Here is a 21571-nt window from a genome sequence, read left to right as displayed (position 1 = left end):
TGAGCCGGGTCTGTGACCTACACCACAGCTCATGGCAACACCAGATCCTTAACCCACTGAGCAAGGCCAGGAATCAAACCCACAGCCTCTTGGTTGTTAGTTGGATTTGTTTCTGCAGCGCCATGATGGAAACGCCCCATTCTGTACTTTTAACAAGTATTATAAAGAACTAAAACTGAGAGTACCAAAGCAACAAAATGTTAACCAAAAAAAACCTAACTGTGTACAAAAGGAGTTCAGTTTTTTTTTCTTTTCTTATAGGGCCTCTTTTCTGTATACTTAATAATTGTGTATTTCTCTACTGACCAAATTCATGTTATTACCATCAGACTTAATTGTGCTATATTTAATATTTGATGATATTTAACTCTAATAAGGACTTATCTATGGCAGAATCTAGAATATCATTCTGTGCTCAGGTCTTATGTTGTATATTTTATAACTTTGTTCAGTCATCTTTGGCTCTTTAAGGATAATGGTCAGGAATGGCACCAGTCAATGTAATCTTAAAATGACTTTACTAGAAGATGGAGTTCCCGTTGTGGCTTAGTGGTAACAAACCCAAGTAGTATCCATGAGGATGCAGGTTCAATCCTTGGCCTCACTCATTGGTTAAGTATTTGGCGTTGCTATTAGTGGTCTAAGTTGGGCGCAATTCAGATCCTGTGTTGCTGTGGCTGTGGCATAGGCCAGCAGCTGCAGCACCAATTTGACCCCTAGCTTGGGAACTTCCATAAGCCACACATTCAGTCCTAAAAAACAAACAACAAAGGATTAACTAAAAGATCCTGTTTTTAGGTAATAGTGTCCCATTTCATCAGAAATATAAGAATAATTTAAATGTTTGGTTGTTTTCCTTACCTATAAATTAATGAATGTGTTAGGGAGCAGTAAAATGTTTAAGAAAACCCTGAACTTGAAAAATCTGAGTTTATTTATTGGAGTACCTTTACAAAGGGGGCTTTTTTTGTTTGTTTTTTGTTTTTAACCACACACACGGCATGCAAAAATTCCTAGGTCGGGAACAGCAGTGACCCAAGCTACAGCAGTGACAGTGATGGACCTTTAACTCCTTGTGCCACCAGGAAACTCCACAAAGTCTTTTTATTCCTCAAGCCCATTAGTTTCTCTTTTAAGCAGCTAGTCTTCATGGGTGCCTTGTGATAGAAATGAATATCTTTCCTATTGATTTCTGGGACTCTGATTTTGTTCTCCGACTCTTAGACTCATCCCGGAGATTCATTTGTCTGATAAGCAAAGTGTCTCTTCCCAGCACATTTGGTTTTCAATTGTAGATTCAAAGGGGTTGTTGGGGGGAGCGATGCGGAGCTGGAAGTTTAAGCTGGAGGTTCAGGGGCTACTACAGTGATACTTCTGAAGTTGGTTAGGTTCTGGAACATGTTGCAGTCCATTTCCACCGTGAGCCTCTGGAGCCCCACGTGCATTGGTGTGAACTGGAGTTTGGTGCACACGGTGCATCCAGGCTGCACTGAACTTAATCTAAAATAAAGGAAAAGGCAGGTACTAGATCTGTCCCAAGGTCATTGCTTTCCTGGTCCCAGTGACTGATTCTACCCTACTTGAAGAGGTGGGATGAAGAAATAGACATCCAAGTACCTTGCTGTTAAAACAAGTTTGAAGGCAGGAGTCTCCTATGATGAGCAGTTGTATGATTGAGAAGAGAAACATCCCATTCTAAGGGCTCCTGAGTTGCCTCTGTTGTTTCTTTTATGACCCATGACTTCGGTCTGGGCCCGTTCTTGGTAATAGTACTGGGTTGTTTGGGAAAGCTGTGGTTTTGGAACCCTCACATTGCTAACTCCCCTGGGTGTGGTGGACATATTGAGAAGATGTCAGAATGTCCACAGGTGTTTGGAGCCCCCTCAGCAACCTCCTGGCCACCTGTGGACCTTATGGTGACATGAGAGAATGATGCAGATTTCCTGTGAGGAGCTTTGCCCCACAAATGATCTTTGAGACCACAGAAGCCTGGTTAAATGTTGGCAGTCTCTCTCTTCTCAACTTATGGACAAGAGTGACTCACTGAATTGCATGAGGCCGAGGCAGTGGCCCAACAACCAGACAACCTGTCAGACCTCGGGTAGCAGGAGGAGGCATCATGAACTATGAACTATACGTGTGTATTCACCAGAGGAGGGGGGACAATGAATGAAGATACTTGCAACATCTAAAAGCAACAAGGGACTAATAACCTAGACCAAACAGGGAGCTCCCACACATCAACAAGGGTAAAAGGCAAGAAGCTCAGAAGCAAAGCGGGCAAAATTAGGAACAAATTATATCGAGGAGGAAAGGGAAAAGGCCAATAAACATATTAAGAGTTGCAAATTAGAAAAATAATATTATCTATTTCTCTCAGACTAGAAAAAATGGATATTCCCAAGAGTGAGGGGATGGTAGGATGCTGAGCCTGTGACTGAGCAACTCCATTCCTGGGCATGACCCACCCCCATACATACAGGGTCCCAAGCAAGTGTATAAGGGGCCAAGTGTGACGATGTTCACTCCAACAGGATAGGTGGAGGCACTCTGGGTGCCCATCACTGCGGAGTGGTGTGGTAGCAAGTGGGGGTTGTGTGTGATGGGAGGATTATGTAGCAGAAGCAATGGACTTGACATAAGTGGATGCATCTTAAACACATAGTTTGGAATGATAAGAAGAAGACATAACATCACTTTTTTAAGTTAAAAATACAGGCTCATGTAGCGACAGTACACATTTTACACATTTTTAAAAAGGCTGTAAAGAGTGGTGGTGGGAGTGGAGTGGGGAATGAGAGGAACACAAGGGAATGTGTAAATGACACGGTGTACTGTAGTATCACTAGTAGAATGCAGCACTCTGGCCACACTGAGGGCAGCCTAGCTTCCCTGTGATAGTTGCTCTCACCCAGCCCTGAACCCCTCACCTGCATTCACCAGCAGTACCTGGACTCTTGCTGCATGACCAGGGCAGCAGACAGTGTCAGGTGCCCAAGGGGCACACAGCCTCCCACACCCCTGCAGCCCTGTAGACGTTGGTGACCCCAGGATGAGAGAGGCCCTAATACTCTGGTTCAACTCTGGCGGGTATTTGTCTTCATGAACACAGCCTAAAGACAGCTATTAATCTTGGATCCCTGCCTTTCTGACCATTTGAGAGGTTTCTGTGGGATGAGAAGCTTGAGGTCTCTTACCTGTAGCTCTTCTCTCTGTAAATGAGGCCCCTTCCGAAGATGGAGATGACACAGTCATTCAGGGGAGCATCTAGGGTGTTGTGGATGCTGACTGAGGCCGTTAGGGGTTGATGCTGCACTGCTGTCTCTGGCATCTGTGGGAGATGCCAAGAGCACAGAGCTGCAGTCACTCCCTTCCTCTCCTGGCCACCCTCTCTGTACCCTCCTTGGTTACTCTCCTGTCTCTGCCATCCTCACCCAGGCACCACAGCTGACTTCTCTACCCCTCTGCCTGGTCTTTCTGCATTTACTTTCACCCGTGACCCATCACTGACCATCTCTGAAGGTGCCTTTCCTTCACTTATTGTCTTCAAAATTCACTTTCACTTGGCATTCAGAACCCTTCAGTGTCTCACCCCCACCTACCACCCCCCACCCTCAGGCTCATTTGTTCTTCCCCTCAATAACAGACATCCCAGCCCCAGCACACCCCTCAGGCCCTCTTCCTTTGGGCCCCTTTACTCAGTCTTCTGCCTGTAATTTTTTCCCCCACCTCTGCACTGAAAGCTTACCTATTTTTCAAGGCCCAGCACAAATGCCACCTCCTCCATGAAGTCTTTCCCAAACCCACCACTTGACTCCACTTGTTTCAGAGTGACCTTGTACCTCTATTAAAGCACTGACATAGAAGACCACATGTTGTGTCTCCCTTACCCAAGTCTCACCTCCTCCAGAGCAGAGACCAGGTCACATTCATTGTGGTCCAGATGACATGTGGAAAGAGGACTTGACCAACAGCCCTAAGCCTCTAAAATGTCCCATTTTTCTAATTGTGGGCATGATGCTCTCTGGGACTGTTTCTCATCTGAATAATGGGAACTTTCCACCTCCCAGGACTTTTGTATTAAGCAAAAGATGAAAATACACACATGTATAAAATGGTAAATAAACATAGGCTATTATTATTCCTGTAAGTATGGAGGCAGCAACTGGGAAGACGCCCAATTTTAGAAACCTTAATCAACTAAAGTTGGAAGATTTAAACCTTAATAGCATAGATAAGAAATCATTTCTTTCAAGAGATGGAGCTCCCAACCCAGCCTTTCCTGGTAGCTCTTCAGCACAGTCAGCTTCTCTGAAGCTTGAGGGGCCCTGTTCCTTCTGAATTGGGGACCTGAGTAACAGCAAATGCTGGCAATTTGGGTAAGGACTGGTTCCTACCTCGATGGCAAGTTGTGGCCTGCAAATGGCGATGTCTTTCTGATCAAAGCAGGTAAGCGTGGAGTGCGTTGCCATGGCGGTGAGTCTGAGCAATGTATTCTCTGGTGGGTTTTGTTCAAAATTGGAGAAGGACAGGAAGGAGTGTCTTTTCTTAGCTGAAACACATGACTGGTGGAATCAGTGCCAAGGGATGGGTGTTTGCACCCCTAATAACTTCACACATTATACAAAGGAGTCAGGACCTCACTGAAGCCAGAATAATGCCTCATTCCTTACAGCAATTTCTGATTTGAACTCACTCAAGAAGCCACTTGTCACCACCAACACCCTCGGGTGACCTCTTCATCAGGGCAGTGGAAAGGTCCCTGGAACTAGAACAAGTGAAACTCTTGGGGCCTCAGTTTCCTTGTCTAATCATAATGTCTACCTGACAGGATGGCTTGTGGTTAATGAGACAGTGCATGTGAAGTGCTGGTCTCAGACCTGCCACTAAGCCATGGCTGAATGTGGGCTTGCTTAGTCTCCCCCTGTTCTCTGCTTCTGCCCTTTCCCTTTTGCAGAGAAATGAAGTAATCCTTCGTCTTTGAGGAATCCTGGTAAGCTCATGGTCTGATCCCCAACCTATAAATATAGACACCTACCCCTGCTGTCACCCCTCCCAGGTGGATGGACTGTCCCCTCTTCCCCTTCCCAAGTCCTGTCCTTTACTTTTTAAATCTGTGTCCCATCCTGACCCCACCGCTGCTTAACTACTGTAACTTTGGCCAAGCTATTTAACTCTCTGTGTCTCAGTCTCCTCATCTATAAAGTGAGTTTAATAATAGATGTTGCGGGAGTTCCCGTCGTGCCGCAGTGGTTAACGAATCCGACTAGGAACCATGAGGTTGAGGGTTCGGTCCCTGCCCTCGCTCAGTGGGTTAACGATCCGGCGTTGCCCTGAGCTGCGGTGTAGGTTGCAGACGCGGCTCGGATCCCGCGTTGCTGTGGCTCTGGCGTAGGCCGGTGGCTACAGCTCCGATTCGACCCCTAGCCTCGGAACCTCCATATGCCACGGGAGCGGCCCAAGAAATAGCAACAACAACAACAAAAGACAAAAAAAAAAAAAATAATAGATCTTGCCTCATAAGGTCTTTGTGAGGATAAATGAACTAACATATGTAGAACACTTAACATCGTATTTGCCAAAAATAAGTGCTCCATAAATGTGAGCTATGTTGATTCTAGTTGCCTTTGATTTCCCCAAGGGTTGCACTATCATTTATAACCCATCTCTCCTGAGGCTTCAGTGTTTTTTTCTCTACTTATTCTCAGTATGTAAGCAGATTCTGCTCTCTCTCATCTTAAAAGGAAACAAAGAACACCCTCCCTCTCCCCAGTGTCTCTGGCTGACTACTACCCAGCCTCTCTGCTTTTTCCATCCATTCTTCCAGGAAGGCCTGCATATCTCGGCTCGCTTTCACCATTGCTCCTCTCTGTCAGTGGATGCTTTTCAGCCCTGAACTGTTGTGGCCTCTCTGCTGACCTTACTGTGCTCCCCTTTCCGCTCTTGGCCTTTTCAGTGTCTTACTCTGCTCTCTCCCTGACTGCTGCCTACTTGCTGGTGCTGCCTGGGTTTCCTCCTCCCCAGTCCCCACTCAGGCATTATCTTGAATACCAGGTCTGGGGTTCCAGCTGCCTACAGGCTGCCTCAGCTGGAAGGTCTCACAGGGTTTCAAACCCAACGTGCCACAAACAGAACTCATCCTCTCCCCCCAAACCTGCCCTCGCCCATTTACCCTACTCTAGAGGAGCACCCAAACTGGAGGCACCCCACCCCCGCCCCACATACACAAGCGCAATCTGACCCACCTCTTTAGTATGACTTCATTCAAAACGTGCTGCCAGTTTAGTTTGTCCTTCCTTTCTTGGCTCGATTATTACAAAACCTTCCAACCTCTAATCCAGTGGTTCTCAACATTAAATGCACGCTAAGAGTCACATGGGAAGCTTTATAAGACAATCGCAGTGCCAGGCCATACCCCAAATCAATCACATCTGTGAGGCCCAGGCATCGGTACTTTTAAAGTTCCCTGGGTGAGTCAACATGCAGGCAAGGTTGAGAACCACATAATATGACCCCTTCCATTCCATTCTTCCCTAGAGTTCTTTTTTTTTTTTTTAAATGAATTTCTAAACATATCAACACCCTTGGTTAAAAACTTTCACCTATTACGTGAGAATGAAACCCAAACTCCCAGCAGGATCTACAAGCCTCTTCATGATTTGGCCCCTTCTGGCTCTCACACCCCTCCCCAACCTGACCCCGCCTCCGCTCCTCACCTTCTGCCCTTAGAGGGACTAAGGCAGGGGGCCGTCGGGGGCTGCTGCAATCCTATAGACAAGCTCTATTCCACTGATTCTATTGCCTACGCATTGGAATAACCCAAGGATAAAAAATTTGGTGTTTGGGTCAAACTGTGGAGTTTCTGACTTAATTGGTCTGGGATGCAGGGTGAGCATCAAACTTCTCCCAAGCGGTTCTCGTGTGCAGCGAAGTTTGAACAACTTCTCTAGTTGCAACTGTAGGATAACATAGGGAGCTTTGAAAAAAATACCAGTGCCTGGATTCCATCCCAGACAATTAAATAAGAATCTTTGTTGTTGTTGTTGTCATTGTCTTTTTCGGGCAGCACCCAAGGCATGTGGAGGTTCCCAGGCTAGGGGTCAAATTGGAGCTGTAGCTGCAGGCCGACATCAGAGCCATAGACGTGGGATCTGAACCACGTCTGCACCTAAACCACAGCTCACGCAAGCTCATGGCAACACTGGATCCTTAACCCACTGAGCGAGGCCAGGGATCGAACCCACGTCCTCATGAATGCTAGTTGGGTTCATTAACTGCTGAGCCACAACAGGGACTCCAATAAGAATATTAAAGAGGAGAAAGAACCTGGGCCTATGTCCCTTTTAGGAAGAACCTAAAATGCCCATGACTCACTTTTCTCTCCCACGATGTTGTGTTCATCCTTCAAGATCTAGGGCAGTGCTCCAGCCTGGGTGAGATGCTCCCCTACCACTGTGCTATGTTTACCTTAGCAAACACTTACACTGCTCCTGTGGTCTGTTTACTTACACAATTGCAATCATGGGCATTTTTCCTCTGTGTGAAGCTCAATAAAGAATGAGAGAGGAGTTCCCATCGTGGCGCAGTGGTTAACGAATCCGACTAGGAACCACTGAGGTTGCGGGTTCGGTCCCTGCCCTTGCTCAGTGGGTTAACGATCCGGCGTTGCTGTGAGCTGTGGTGTAGGTTGCAGACGCAGCTCGGATTCTGCGTTGCTGTGGCTTTGGTGTAGGTCGGTGGCTACAGCTCCGATTCGACCCCTAGTCTGGGAACCTCCATATGCCTCGGGAGCGGCCCAAGAAATAGCAAAAAGCCAAAAAAAAAAAAAAAAAAGAATGAGAGAGAGGGAGAGAGAGAGAGAGCACACCTGTGGCTAGAAGCCATCTCTTCAGATCTGCAGAGGGTGCTACATGGCTGGTGCCTGCCTGGGTGGGAGCTGGGTGTGGAGTGTCTGGGGATGGGGGGCGAGTTACCCGAGTTGGCCTCGACTGTGAGGAGAAACTGATCCTTCCAGAGCGTGGCAGCAAGGACGCCATTGTAGTACATCGCCTGCAGCCCGAGTGCCAGCTTCACTTCCTTCTCATAGTCATTGGGGTTTATCAAGTTCACGGAGATCCGGGCATCCCCTCCCAGAGGTAGGGAGCTGGGCGCTTCCAAAAAAAAGTGGAGAGGATCGCCAGTCTCGAGACTGGGAGGATAGACGTCACGGACTTTCCCATGTTTCTTTCTGTTTTTCCAAACTTTCTCCAGCACCTTTTTTTCTTTAGGAGATCCTGAAAAACGGAATAAACAAAGCAGGCCTCTTAATCAAGCAGGTGTAGACCCTTCTAATAAAAGCCCAGGATTAAGATTCGTTTACCCACTGCTGCACAAATGTCAAAGTCACAAGAGCTTTGCAAACCTCTAGCTTAAAAGGTCTGTGTTAGGCAGACCCACCACAGGGACAGCCTGTCTCTTCCAAGTCACTCAAGGCCCAAGCTCTTCAAGTGCTATTGATTGGCCCCTTGAACAGTTAGTATTGTACAAGTCACACTGTCTCTGAGGCAAGTTTTGCAGGCACTTGAATCTTCCTAAGTGAAGGAATTTGGACTTATTCCAAGGGCAAGGGAGGCTATGGAATATTCTGGAGCAGGAATATTCAGTAACAGTATTACATTTGTGTCTTTGGAAGCTCATTCTGGAAACTCTAAGTTGGAGATGAAGTAATGATGGAGAGATTGGGGGTGGGGGTCCACTTAGGAGGCTGCTGCAATACTGTGGACAAGAGAGGGTGAGGCCCTGGGTGATATATAGCCAATGGGGAAGGAGATGAGGGGATGGGTTGTGAGGGTTCTGTGGGGTGGTGACAGGAATGGCTCAAGGACAAATGGGTGGATGGTGATGGGCTCCATTAACTAATACAAAGGGAAGAACAGGTTGGAGGCCCTGAAGGAGAACAGGAGAGAGAGACTTTGCCTGGCAGCTGGGCTTGGTATTAAGTGGGCTCCGTTCTAGCTGTGTTTCTCAGCTGGGGACAGTTTTGCACGCAGGGGACATCTGGAAATGTCAGGAGGCATTTATTTATTTATTTATTTATTTATTTATTTGGGCTGCACCCATGGCATATGGAAGTTCCCAGGCTAGGGGTCAAATCAGAGCTACAGCTGCTGGCCTGCACCACAGCCACAGCAACACGGGATCTGAACCGCATGTGTGACCTACACCACAGCTCATGGCAACGCCGGATCCTTAACCCACTGAGCGAAGTCAGGAATTGAACCCACATCCTCATGAATACTAGTTGGATTTGTTAACCGCTGAGCTGTGAAGGGAACTCCTCAGGAGGCATTTCTGGTTGTCACTGTTGGTGGTGGTAGTGGAGGGAGAGCTGACATCTAGCGGAGAGAGACCAGGAATGCTGCTAAATGTCGTATGATGCACAGCTCCCACAACAAAGTTATCTGGCCCAGAATGTGAATAATGTCAAACAGGGTTGAGAAAGCCTGTTTTCTATGATGGGGAAAGCACTGCACCTCTCTCTGGCCTGCATATGTCTGGCTCATCCCTTTCCCTCTGTTGCTATTTCCAGTGCTGAGAAGCCCGGGGCCCTTTCCTGTCCGGTACCTTCAGGGTACTTGTAGTTCTGTGTGATGTCTTCACAGCGGTCACTGGCCACAACCTTGGTGCTGATGTTGTTTCCACAATACTTAGTGTTGGACTCGGTCAACTCCAGTGTCCCATCCTCACGGCACTTCCAGACCACACATGAGGCGTTTACAGAGGCAAAAATATCCAGTACCGCAGGGGTCAGCCCCACTGTCCCTTCCTTGACCGCTTTGACTGGGACCAGATCACATTCCCCCAAAACTGAGGGAGAGAAGCATTGGTGAGTGAGAGGAACCACACCCAGATCCTGAGTTGGGTCAGAGCTGCATCACCTCCTATGTTCTATTGTCCTTTCCTTGGGATCAAGGTCAGAGGTGGGCACTAGGAAGGTGAAATTTCTGAGAGGGCACTGCCGAGGTGAAATTCACTTTTTTTTTTTTTTTTTTTTGCCATTTCTTGGGCCACTCCCACAGCATATGGAGGTTCCCAGGCTAGGGGTCGAATCGGAGCTGTAGCTGCCAGCCCACGCCAGAGCCACAGCAACGCGGGATCCAAGCCGCGTCTGCAACCTACACCACAGCTTATGGCAACGCCAGATCGTTAACCCACTGAGCAAGGGCAGGGGTCAAATCTGCAACCTCATGGTTCCTAGTCGGATTCGTTAATCACTGCGCCACGACGGGAACTCCTGAAATTCACTATTGAGTGACAATGCTTTTTGGTCATGGCCTATGACAGAAGCTCTTTCAGAAACTGGACAGCTAAGTACCTCAGGGAAGAACAGGTGCGACCAGGAATTCCTAAGCCAGCTTAGACTATGGATGTGATAGAAATGGGTTGCCTTTACTGAGTCATTATTATGTGCCCACCTCTGTGAGGGTTCTGTTTCTGGGAACAAAACAGCTGTCCTTTATGTGGCTCCTCAAGATTCCTTCTCTGATACCCTCCTCATCCATATCCAGAACCTCAGGAGTCCCACTCTATAAGCTGTCTTAAGACCCTCTGCCCTTCATTGAGATCATCTCCCTCGCCTGTTGCTCTGAGGGGGTAGATTCCCCTGGGCCTGGTGGCCACGGTGGCTGACACCTTTGTTCCCTTAAGTCCGTGGGCATGAGGTCAGCATTAGTCCGGCCACTGTCATTCCTACTGCATCTCCTGTTTTAGGGGATACAGACCCCCTTTGGATTCCCGGCTGTCCCTGTTTCCCCTCAGAAGGTCTCCTTATGTTCACACAGCTCTACGCTGGCTTTACCAGACTTTACCTCTAACTCCACTGGGGGCACTAGGGTGCAGAATCTGCCATCCATCATAACCCTGGGGCAGAGCAGGCCGTTTCATCCAGCACTCCGTGGATGTCTGGAAGATCCTGAAGGGAAGAACTCAAGTAAGAAAGAGTGCTGAAGAGGTTGTAGAAATGACAGAGTCATTACTATGGAGGCAAGAGGAGGCTGTGTAAGAGCAGTGCATGCCAGGACCAGCCCTGATGAGCAGTGTCCAAGGAAGGCCTACTCTCAGCAGGGCCACTCAGGGTGGGAGGTTCCCACAGGTGACACTTAGAGAATTTGGGGCCTTCCAGGTCTGGGCCCGCATTCCCATCAGGCTTCTCACCAGATTCTGCCTCTCTGGCCCTCTCCATTCTGAAGGCCCTCCTTGCTGTAGAACTCATCCACCAGCAGGCTCCCACCGGTGCCCTGGGCTGAAGTGAACGTGGTAACAACTCGGGCAGGGATTCCCAGGCCTCGCAGCACTACGTGGAAAGGGGCAAAATCAGGGTATCAGAGAGGCCTGGGTTGAGAAGGGCAGTGTGGCTCGTGTTTTCAGTGTCTCCTCTGGACACTGGCCACTTTTGCTGTCTTAAATGCCAGGTGACATTGTGGAAAGAGAAGGGGCACAGGCACTGGGAAGTTAGAACTGACACCCACCACACCCAGGCCAGATCAAGGCTGAGAAATGAGGTACCTAAGAGTTAGACAGCACAGGGAGGCTTACGGGATACACAACAGAGCACTGGGGCTTGCTTTTCTGGGGCCAGGACAGGGGAGCTTCAGGGAGAAGTGAATTTGGGAGCAGAGCTCGCCGGATGATCCCAGCTTTGCTGGATTAGGAAAAGGAGCTGAAGCTGGTTGGGAGGAGGTGGCCAGGATGAGGAGCTGGCTTCTTGGAAAGATGATGCACAGGAAGCAGTTATGGGTGTGATGAGAGTGGGGAAACCCTGCAGAGAGCAGGCAGGGCCTGCTTTTGGAGGTTCTGGCCAACATGGGGTGGGGGATACGGGGCAAAACCCAAGAGTCAGAGCAGACACTCTGTGCAGTAGCTGAGCTGATGTGTACGTGCAGCAGGCACACTTGCTCTATACCTGTGCAAGTGACAGCAGCCAACACCCAGGCCTGACTCTCGTACACGGGTCTCCCTAGGCCCGTGAGCCACTGCCGCAGGATGGGTGCGCTGCCCCGGCGCTTGTACAGCAAGGCCTTTTCCTGGGCAGTCTGGATCTGTGAGGTGGGCAGCACATTCTTCTCCTTGAGCACCTGCAGCTGTTTGGGGAGATGTGTGGATATTATAGGGGAGGAGGGGAGGGGGCTCATTTTCCTTTATGTGGTGATCAGACCATCATGGATGGGAGTCACCTGGAACTTGTTAAACCTGCATGTTCCTGGGGTCCACCTTCGCCCATGGGGTTATACCCTCCAGGGATGACACCTGGTGCAGGGTCCTCTTCAACAAGCCCTCTGGGGTTTGAGGACCACACTGGGCACATGAGCAGCAGGAGGGCTGCCCCTTGCCAGGTGCTTTCAGGGCTCCTTCCCCTGCCCCACCTCCACCCGGCCCAATGCCTTGAGAGTGTTTGCACCTGGGGCCTCCAGGCCTTTGCATACATGTCAGAAGCTTCCTCCTCCTCATGGGCTGGGCCTGCTTCCTCCCTACCTCTCCAGAAGGGAGGATGGAGCCACATGAGGACATGGAAACGTTACCCCTGCAAAAGGACTTTAAGGACGACGAGAAAGCACCAAGCCACCTTCATGGGAATCGTTTAGAAATGAAAACAAGTTCCTTGGAGCACCTTAGGTGAGAAGGACCTAAGCCCCAGGGTTGGGCTGGGGGACGGGAGGCAGGGGGGAGGAGTGCTCTGAGCAAATCCAGGCCACTTTTAGTCCTCACTGGCTTGTGTCCTGAGGGATGACACCTCCCTGTGCTTTTCTCTGCCCTGTGGACGCTGTTGTCTGCCCCTCCTCACTCAGACCCTTCTCCAGGGACTGTCCCCGACACCCTGGGAGGAGGGGACCATTTGTGATTTGAAGATGTCCAGGGCCGTAGAGGTGGGGCAGGTCTGTGGGAAGAATGCTGTCTCATCGCCCCCCTCCCCCACTACGACCCAGCCTCACTCACCAATGTGCCCAAGGTGTGGGCCACATGCACAGGATCTCCCCACTCCTCCACCTGCTTGTTCACGCTCAGTAACTTTAGGCTGAGGTCAATGACATCCTCCTCGAACTGCAAGGATCACAGAGGGCTGTGATGGAGGGTGTCCAGGTCAGGCTCTCCTCCCATATGCCAGCCCGTTCCCTCCTCCTCCAAGACTCAGGCTCCACTCCTTCCTGCCTTGTCTCACTGGAGATCTGTTGGCTTTTCGCTCCCTCCCCTGGGGCTCCCTGGTTCCCTGTGCTGGGCACTCCAGCCCTTTGCCTGTTCTGTCACCTGTCTCTCCTGAGTGTGAACTCTTGAGCACAGGGTGGTGTCCTTTCCTTTCCTGTCCCCTCTCTGTTGTTTTCCATATAACTTGCTCCCACTCTCCTGACAGAGCTGCACTGCATGGGGAGGAAACCACTGCAGCCTGCTTTTGAGGACCCCGCAATTAGAAGTTGGGGGGTACATGTAGCCATTTAGACTACTTAGAGCTCAGCAACTATAGAAGCAATCACAGTGGAAAGATTCAGTCTGCCTCTGGGGGTGGGGGAAGCCTTTCAGAAGGCCTTAAAAGATGGGTAGGGAGTTCCCATCATGGCACATGGGAAGCGAATCCGACTAGGAACCATGAGGTTGTGGGTTCAATCCCTGGCCTCGCTCAGTGGGTTAAGGATCTGCCGTTGCCATGAGCTGTGGTGTAGATCATAGATGTGGCTCGGATTTGGCGTTGCTGTGGCTGTGGCTGGCAGCTGTAGCTCCGATTCGACCCCTAGCCTGGGAACCTCCATATGCTGTGGGATGGCCCTAAAAAGCAAAAAACAAAAAACAAAAAACATAAAACAAAACATGAGTAGGAGTTTTCCAGAGGAAAAGGGAGGGAGGGTAGTACTTGCAGAGGGAATAATCAGTCTGCATGTTCAGGGGCTGGAGCATGGGGTGGCTCTTGGGAAAGGGAAGCAGTGGCCTAGCTGTGAAGGGCCTTTTATGTCAACCCAGGGAATTTGGTTTTTATCCTGTAGATGGTGGGGATTTAACAGAGGTTTGATTTGCATGGTCTTTTAGGAAGATAACTCTGGAAGTTGAGGAGGAGGATGGTCTAATGTGGCCCTGAGGGAAGAGAGGCACCATGTGGCTGAAATTGCCTAAAGAAATGCCCTCGTGATTGGGGCTTTGGGACTTGCCTGCTCTGTTTGGCCTGAACCCTGAAGGTTATGGGGCAATCACTGTCTTCCTGCCCTCCCTGGAGCCCCCATACCTGGCCAAAATCCCAGGGCATGGCCTCGATGCAGTCAGCTGTGCCCATGAAGATGAGGCCGTTCTGGTTCAGTACATATTCGCTGCATTGAGCCTTATTCCCCAGGAATACAGCATCCTCTGGAGAGAAACAGGCAGGAGTGAGGGTGTGTGGAGTGCCAGGCCTACCCTCCACCTCCAGGCCTCTGCCCGCCTGCTCAGGCCAGATTTGGCTGCAGGCCTTCCCTTCTGATCCAGGCCTGGTGGGGACCGAGGAAGACCACCCTCTTTTCACTCCCCAGTGGAACCCAGCCTTTCTGGTGAAAGTGGGGAAGCGGTCAGAGTCCCTGGGTCAGCTCCGGTGGCCCTCATAGTCAGCCAGCACAGGAGAGGGCAACCTTAAAAGGCCTACTGGTGCCCAGAGATACTTGCAGCCCGAGGGCTACCGGCCAGAGAGAGAGAATTGGGCCACAGCCCAGGGAGCTTCCCAGGGGCCAATCAGAGCGGTTGACAGGGGTGAGCAGACAGGAAGATGAGACTTGTGAGACAGGTCAGAGGGGACAGTGGGGCCATGTGGAGCAGCAGCCAGACCACTGGTTTCCACCCAGGGTGTCCAAGTGAGCCTGGGACTCCCATGGTCTCTCCCGGCTTCCTCTCCTGCCGTCCTCATCCAAGGGCCTGGACTGGGGAGCATGAGGAGGGTGGGGGCCTTAAGGAGGCCACTGCCCACTCTAGGAAGCTGGGAGCAACAGGGTAGAGGGGACTTGCTCTGCTTGTCAAATGTCTCCTTCTGCCTGTTGTGGGGGATGTTGTGGGGTGGTTAGACTGGTTCCAGGGGAGTACTCTCACCCAACCAGGATGAGAGTACACAAAGCAGCAAAGGATGAGATATTAGAAATCAGGAAGCCCTGAAGAACCTGGGGCCTAAGATCACAGAACCATGTGCCCAAGGAGCCCTGGACCTCTGCCCCTCTGTTCTGAGTACTTCCCATAAAGTCAGTTGGATGTCACTTCTTTGGAAATTGCTTCAAACTGAGGTGTTTGGCCCAAAACTCTGCAGGCTTTGGGAAGTACATTATCAGAGCACAGGTCGCACCCCCTGCTCTTCTCTGCCCCCCCCCCCGTTTTATAAAGTTTCCTGCTTATGAATAGGCCTCCAGCTTTCATTATAGGATATGAATTTTCCTTTCAAATCCAGGAGAAGCCCATCACCAAGGATGCTAAAATGAGACCAAATCCCAGGTAATCTCTGAAAATCTCTTCCCTCCCAGATAGGGCTAAAAACTCACCCCTAGCCAGTAAGTCACCCTCCCTGCAACACACTCAGAGGTATACCCACATAGAGAGGCCTTCTCTACGCAGTCCCTACAAGCTGAGCATGGAGGTGGGAATCCTGGCACAGGGTCAAGGCTGTGAGCTCCCTAAGAACCAGGCTTTGTCCCAGGATTGTCTTTGCTATATCTTTGTTCAGATTGTCAAGGGCTAGCTACGGATGTGGGCTCAGAGCCAGCGAAGCGGATACACTAAAGCCTTGGCTTTGGGGGAAAACAGTTTGAGGGTCTTGCTGTCTTTGTGTAGAGAGCCATGGGGCTTCCCCCAGCTGAGGGTGCCCTGAGTCTTCACTCACTCACCTGGGGCAAGGGTTCTTGGATGGACACTAGTGCCCACCCAATGTTCCACCTGCCACCCCCCTTGGAGCAGGAACAAAGGGCTTGGACTGAGGACAGGCAGGGCCATCTGAAGGAAGGGGTGCTGGAGAACCCCAGCCTGGGCAAGGGAAGTGGATACAGGCACCCAGTGGGATTCAGGGGCCACACAGAAAGGGTGTCAGGAATGGGGGGTCCAGGGATAGGGGCTGCAGGAACCTGGGAAGATGTCTTCTACTGCCCCTTGTCCCCAGCCCTGCTTTGTCCTCTTTGGGTTCGCAGTGAACTCATGAGAGAAAAGGATTTTCTGGGCAAGCCAGAAGAAGCTGTCTTCCATTCCTTCAAACACCCCTTCACAGAGCCCAAAGAATTAAGGTGTAGGGTGGCAGATTCAAAAAGGAGAGACAGACTCAATCTTCGGGCTGGGAAGGAAGAGAGGATGATCTCTTGGTTCCTGTCGGGGGCATATCAGTCAGGTCTGCTGCCTTTTCCCTGGATGAAATGCCCTGGCAGTGAGGGCTGAGCTTTACCCTAGGTAGCCACTGGTTGGGCCGAAGGAGGCCCCCCGCCCCCAGGAAAGCACCACCCTCTCCAGGCTGCTGAGCTGTGGGAGGCTGGCTGTTTGATTTGCCGCTCAAACAGGGAGGGGTCTGAACAATTCAAAATTCTGTGTTCTTTTTGTTAAAGAGGGTCCCCCAAATTTTAGAAACCTCAGGTCCCTTAAAACCTAGATTCACCCTGAAGACAGACTCTGGGAGCCCAGGGAGGGAAGAGAGAAGCCCTTCCCCCAGGTTGCCTTCATTCCTGAAGCACTTTGCAGTTCTGGGCCCCTGTCCTGTTACACTAGACGGTAGTTTTCCATGGTCATTTCAGTGGGTCTCACTCTTTTGACCAAATAGCCTGAGCCAACACTAGATAAGCCTTTGCTTTCAACAGCCCCTGGCTGCTTCCCATGCTAACACAGGACCCTGGGTCTGAGAGACCGTTCATTCACGGAGCAGGTGCCACGGTGGCTGAGTGCTGGTGCTGTCCTGGTGGGAACTGTCTTCTGGTATCTGCAGCACTCGAGCCTCAGCTCCTAGGACTTAAGTCCTGTGCAGCCCAGGCTGGCCCAGGTCCAAACTCACCTTGACTCCAGGGGTTAAAGAGGAGGGTGAACTGGCCCAGGCATTGCTCCCTGCCTGAGGCCTGCAGCAGAAGTGAGTAGTGGCCAATGACAGCATCTGCAGGTGTGGTCACAGAGATGGTCCAGGATTGGTCATCTCTCTCCTTGACCCTTGCACTCCATGACTTTGCATTCCCCAGACTGGAAATTGAGAACGTGGCTTGGGTCCTGTTGGCCTGGGAAGGCTGCTCTCCTGTAGTCACACGGAGGAGCATCAGTCACTTGGGCCTCTTGGCCACAGCTCAGAGTAACAAAATGAAGTATCACAAAGGTGGAGCAGGGGGGAATTAGTTTTGGAGGAGGAGAATGAAAGCTGCCCAGCCAGAAATGGGAAGCCATAAAGGGTGATGGGAGAGCATGGTCCTCAACTCCCATGGACCGACATCTAGAAGAGCTTCATAGTGTATGACGTTCATGTAGCAACAGTACCTCCTTCGCAGGGTCCACGAGAGGTCTTAATGAAATATTGCAGGTAAAGCCCTTGGCCTTATCTGACATGTAGTACAGATTCAGCAAGTAGTAGCAATTAAATGTTGTATTTAGCCTAAATTCCATTCAGACTTTTCCAAAAAACATACCGTATTTGCAACCCAAAGGAAACACTTAGTGATAATGCTCAACTTCTGAATCATAATAACTGCTGTTTATTACACATATTACCTCATGTTCACAGGTGCTACTGGTGGGCAGGCCTTCTTTGAGGCCCAGGTGCCCCTTGGTCCCTTGAGAGGGAGCTAGAGAAAGATGCCCCCCGCCCCTGTCCTCCAAAGAGGTTGAGGCCTGCCCTACTCACCAGTTCGTGCCACGAGGACTATCTTCTTCATGGTGCTCAGGAATGTGTGGACTGGAGCTTGGAAGTGCAGGCTGATGGTGAAGGGCTGCCCCCTCCTCACTGTAAGACGCTGGGAGCTGATGTCTTGGGTGTGGTGCTCGGCATTGTTTCTCGCTGCATGGAAGTCACAGCACTTGATCCCTAGGCCTGTTGTGGAAAGGATGAAGTCATGGAGACTAGGTCAATGTGACAGTATCAGTAAAAGCAGAGACCTTAGTGTCAGAGACACCAGGTTTCAAAGTTGCTTTGGCTCAATGGGATTGGTGGCCTCTCTGCAGCTCCAGGACGCAGGGTCGATCCCCAGCCTGGCACAGTGGGTTTAAGGATGTGGTGTTGCCATAGCTGCAGTGTAGGTCTGAAACTGAGGCTCAAATCTGATCCTTAGCCCGAGAATTCTGTATGCCAAGCGGCGGCCAAAATAACCCCACAAAAAACCCCACAGAAATTAAGAGACATCAGGGTTCACATCCTTGGCTCAACTTACTAGCTGTGCCACCCCAGGCAAGTAACTTAACCACTCTTAGCCTCAGTGTCCTCTTCCTTAGAATAACCATCCCAGAGCTCCCATTGTGGCTCAGGGCTATTGAAACTGAGTAGTATCCATAAGGATGAGGGTTCCATCCCTGGCCTTGCTCAGTGGGTTAAGGATCTGGGTTGCCGTGAGCTGTTGTGGTGTAATTCTCAAACGTGGCATGGATCCTGCCTTGCTGTGGCTGTGGTGTGGGCCAGCAGCTGCAGCTCTGATTTGACCCCTAGCCAGGGAACGTCCATATGCCATGGGTGGTGAGGCCCTAAAAAGACAAAAGACCAAAAAAAGGAAAAAAAAATTTTTTTTTTTAAAATTTCCAAGAGAATAGCCATCCCTCCTTGCAGGGTTGTGGAAAGCCAAAAAGATAATGCATGTAATGCACTGGGCACAGTGTCAGACAGAGAGTAAGTCGCATTAAGTAGAACTATTACTGTTATTATTAATAAGAGCAATGCTTATTCTCATGGTTGACTTCCTTTTCTGGTCCCAATCCAAAAGCAATAAGTAAAACCCACAATATTACTCCCCTCTACTCAGTCTTTGCTGAGAACATAATCAGATAATTTTCAGAACTGGTTTTAAAATCACTGAGTCTAGGGAGTTCCAGTCATGGTGCAGCAGAAACAAATCCAACTGGGAACCATGGGGTTGCAGGATTGATCCCTGGCCTCGCTCAGTGGGTTAAGGATCCAGCATTGCCGTGAGCTGTGCTGTAGGTTGAAGACTCATGGCTTGGATCCCGTGTTGCTGTGGCTCTGGTGTAGGCTGGCAGCAAGAGCTCTGATTAGACCCGTAGCCTGGGAACCTCCATATGCTGCAGGAGCGGTCCTAGAAAAGGCAAAAAGACACACACACACACACAATAAATAAATAAATAAATAAATAAATAAATAAATAAATAAATAAATAAATATAAAAAAATAAAATTACTGAGTCTAATCCTCTTGTTTCATAGATGAGAAGAGGGAGGCCCAGAAAGTAGAACCAACTCATCTGAGGTCGCATGTGACTCTTGCATCTAAAGGCTCGTAAGACCTACGATTCCTATGGCCCAGAAAAACCAGACCAGGAGGTGGCCCGTAAGTATTAAACATTCTCTTAGGCTACCCTCATTCCACAAAGAGGACTTGGAAATGTTCTAACAGATGCCCTTGAGTTTTCTGTATCCTCTGCTTCTGCCTGTTTTCTTGCTTAATGTCTGCCTCTGTCCCTTTCAGTTGGACTCCTGACTCCTACCTCCCTTCTCTCCCAACCGCCTTGAGGCTCTGACACCCCTGTGCTTTCCCAGATTTATCGTCCAGAGGTACCACAACCCAGTGAAAAGAGTCATGTTATGATGATCCTAGGATAAGAAAATAAACAGATTAACTACCATCACCCTCTTACCACCGTCATCACTATGGACCAGTTTACCATCAATAGTCTACTCTATTGCCACTCCACAGCCACACCACCAGTTTCACCACCATGGCACTGCCTCCTTTCCCCACCATAACCCACCACCATCACCTCCACTGCTGCCAGCACCGACTGCTACCTTCCCCACCAGAGTCACAGAACACTTACCTTCACCACCACCCAGCACTTGTCACCCCCCCCACACCTCCATCATCAGCAGCACCCATTTACTCTCTCCCGCCACAGCCCTACCATATCACCTCCACCACTATCAACACCCACTCCCACCTGCCACCCTAGTCATACCATCATCACTCCCACCACCATCCTAATTCATTTTATTTATTTATTTTTTTGCTTTTTAGGGCCACACTTGTGGCATGTGGAAGTTCCCAGGCTAGGAGTTGCATTGGAGCTGCAGCTGCCAGCCTATGCCATAGCCACAGTAATACAGAGTCTGAGCCGCATCTGTGACCTACACCACAGCTCAAGACAATGCTGGATCCTTAACCCACTGAGTGGGGCCAGGGATCAAACCCACATCCTCATGGATACTAGCCGGGTGGGTTACCACTGAGCCACAACAGGAACCCCACCATTCTACTTCTTTTAATGAAAACATGTAATAATGGAGGAGCTACAGACAGTCCAGTAAGCCCCATGGAGAGCTGCTTGGCTCACCCTGTCCCATGGCTGCAGGCTGCTCGGATCCACTTGACCACAGGAAATGCCTGTCTTGAACTGTCGCTCTGAGCTCCCTCTCTGAATCTCTCTTCCAGACAGAAAATGATGAAGGCACTTCAGTTGGCTTAAGAATCTGTAAACAGCATTTCCTTCTGTTCCTCCTATGAGCTTCCCCACATGTTTGTCTCTCCTACTCCATCCCCACTGGTATCTCTTGGACCAGCTGCTGGGAGTTCCCCTTTTGCATTTTATCTCTTGTGCCAGGAGGCCCAAGCAGGGGTATGCCTGGCAGGCTGGAGTTGGGGGTGGGGCGGGGGAAGAGTCACTGGCTGGAGAAATCAGGTAAACTTCGGAGCCCCCTGCTTCTGTGGCCTCAAGAGACCCTCAGGGATGTTACCTGGATAACAATGGAAGGAGGCCCATATCCAGCTCCAGACTCAGGCCCTAAATATACCACGGGCTGCGAGTTACTAGATGTTCATGTGCCATTTTGATAATATAAAGAGAGAACATGTGTGTCTGGGCTTCATCTGTGTGAAAGAGATTAGGAGGTAGAATTTGTTGGTGAAAAAGAAATGTTTTAAAAGCAGAAGCAAGAGCTCTGACTCTTCCAAGGCTGCCAGGTTTGGGACACTCTACCAGAGAAGGTTTGGAACTCTGTTAGGACTTAGGGCCGATGTCTTTCCTATTGCTATTTGTTTAGTCAACTAGGAGATGATGTGCTCTTTGGTCCACTCTGACCTCCCAGGTTTTATCTGGGCTTCTGAAACTGTTACCATAAGCCCTTTCAGGGACAGCTGGCCTGGCCTGCAGATGTACAGCATATGTATAGAAGGATATAAAAGAAACTACAAAGAACAGTAGTTGCCTGTGGGGAGGGTGACTGGGAAACAGGGTAGGAAAGTGATTTCTCTGCTGTGTATACTTTTCAAACTTTGAACCATTACCCATTTGCAGAATCTCATTATGTGAAAAAAAAAGTTGCTGCTTCTCACTCCCATCAAAAAAGATTCTTCATGAGAAATGAAAAGGTGCATTTTTTTCATTATTTGAAGACGATATGATTTTTACCTGGGAGATGGGAATCTATTACA

At 49.8% G+C, this 21571-nt stretch overlaps 1 protein-coding gene across 1 annotated transcript; it reads right to left on the bottom strand.

Moving 5' to 3' along the window:
• Window positions 1-911: 911 nt before the first annotated feature.
• EPB42 (erythrocyte membrane protein band 4.2) lies at window positions 912-20639 on the bottom strand. Its single transcript, XM_047766558.1, has 13 exons — window positions 20475-20639; window positions 17828-18013; window positions 16997-17227; window positions 14246-14364; window positions 12973-13077; window positions 11942-12119; window positions 11194-11332; window positions 10848-10951; window positions 9604-9846; window positions 7974-8273; window positions 4398-4552; window positions 3198-3331; window positions 912-1500 (listed from the first exon to the last, which is right to left on the bottom strand). Exons 1-13 carry the CDS (start codon window positions 20482-20484, stop codon window positions 1338-1340), a joined length of 2067 nt encoding a protein of 688 aa, XP_047622514.1. The 5' UTR covers window positions 20485-20639; the 3' UTR covers window positions 912-1337.
• Between the last annotated feature and the right edge of the window lie 932 nt (window positions 20640-21571).

The sequence above is a fragment of the Phacochoerus africanus genome, chromosome 2 (assembly GCF_016906955.1).
Source record: "Phacochoerus africanus isolate WHEZ1 chromosome 2, ROS_Pafr_v1, whole genome shotgun sequence".
NCBI lineage: Eukaryota > Metazoa > Chordata > Mammalia > Artiodactyla > Suidae > Phacochoerus > Phacochoerus africanus.
This window is presented reverse-complemented; position numbering and strand designations above follow the sequence as displayed.

Excerpts from the sequence above, each read along its gene's own strand:
- EPB42 (XM_047766558.1), bottom strand. Across the intron at positions 11,333-11,941 it reads GGCTGCTGTCACTTGCACAG|TGCTGCGAGGCCTGGGAATC; the intron begins GTATAGAGCAAG and ends CTTTCCACGTAG. Across the intron at positions 3,332-4,397 it reads GGCCACAACTTGCCATCGAG|ATGCCAGAGACAGCAGTGCA; the intron begins GTAGGAACCAGT and ends CATCTCCCACAG.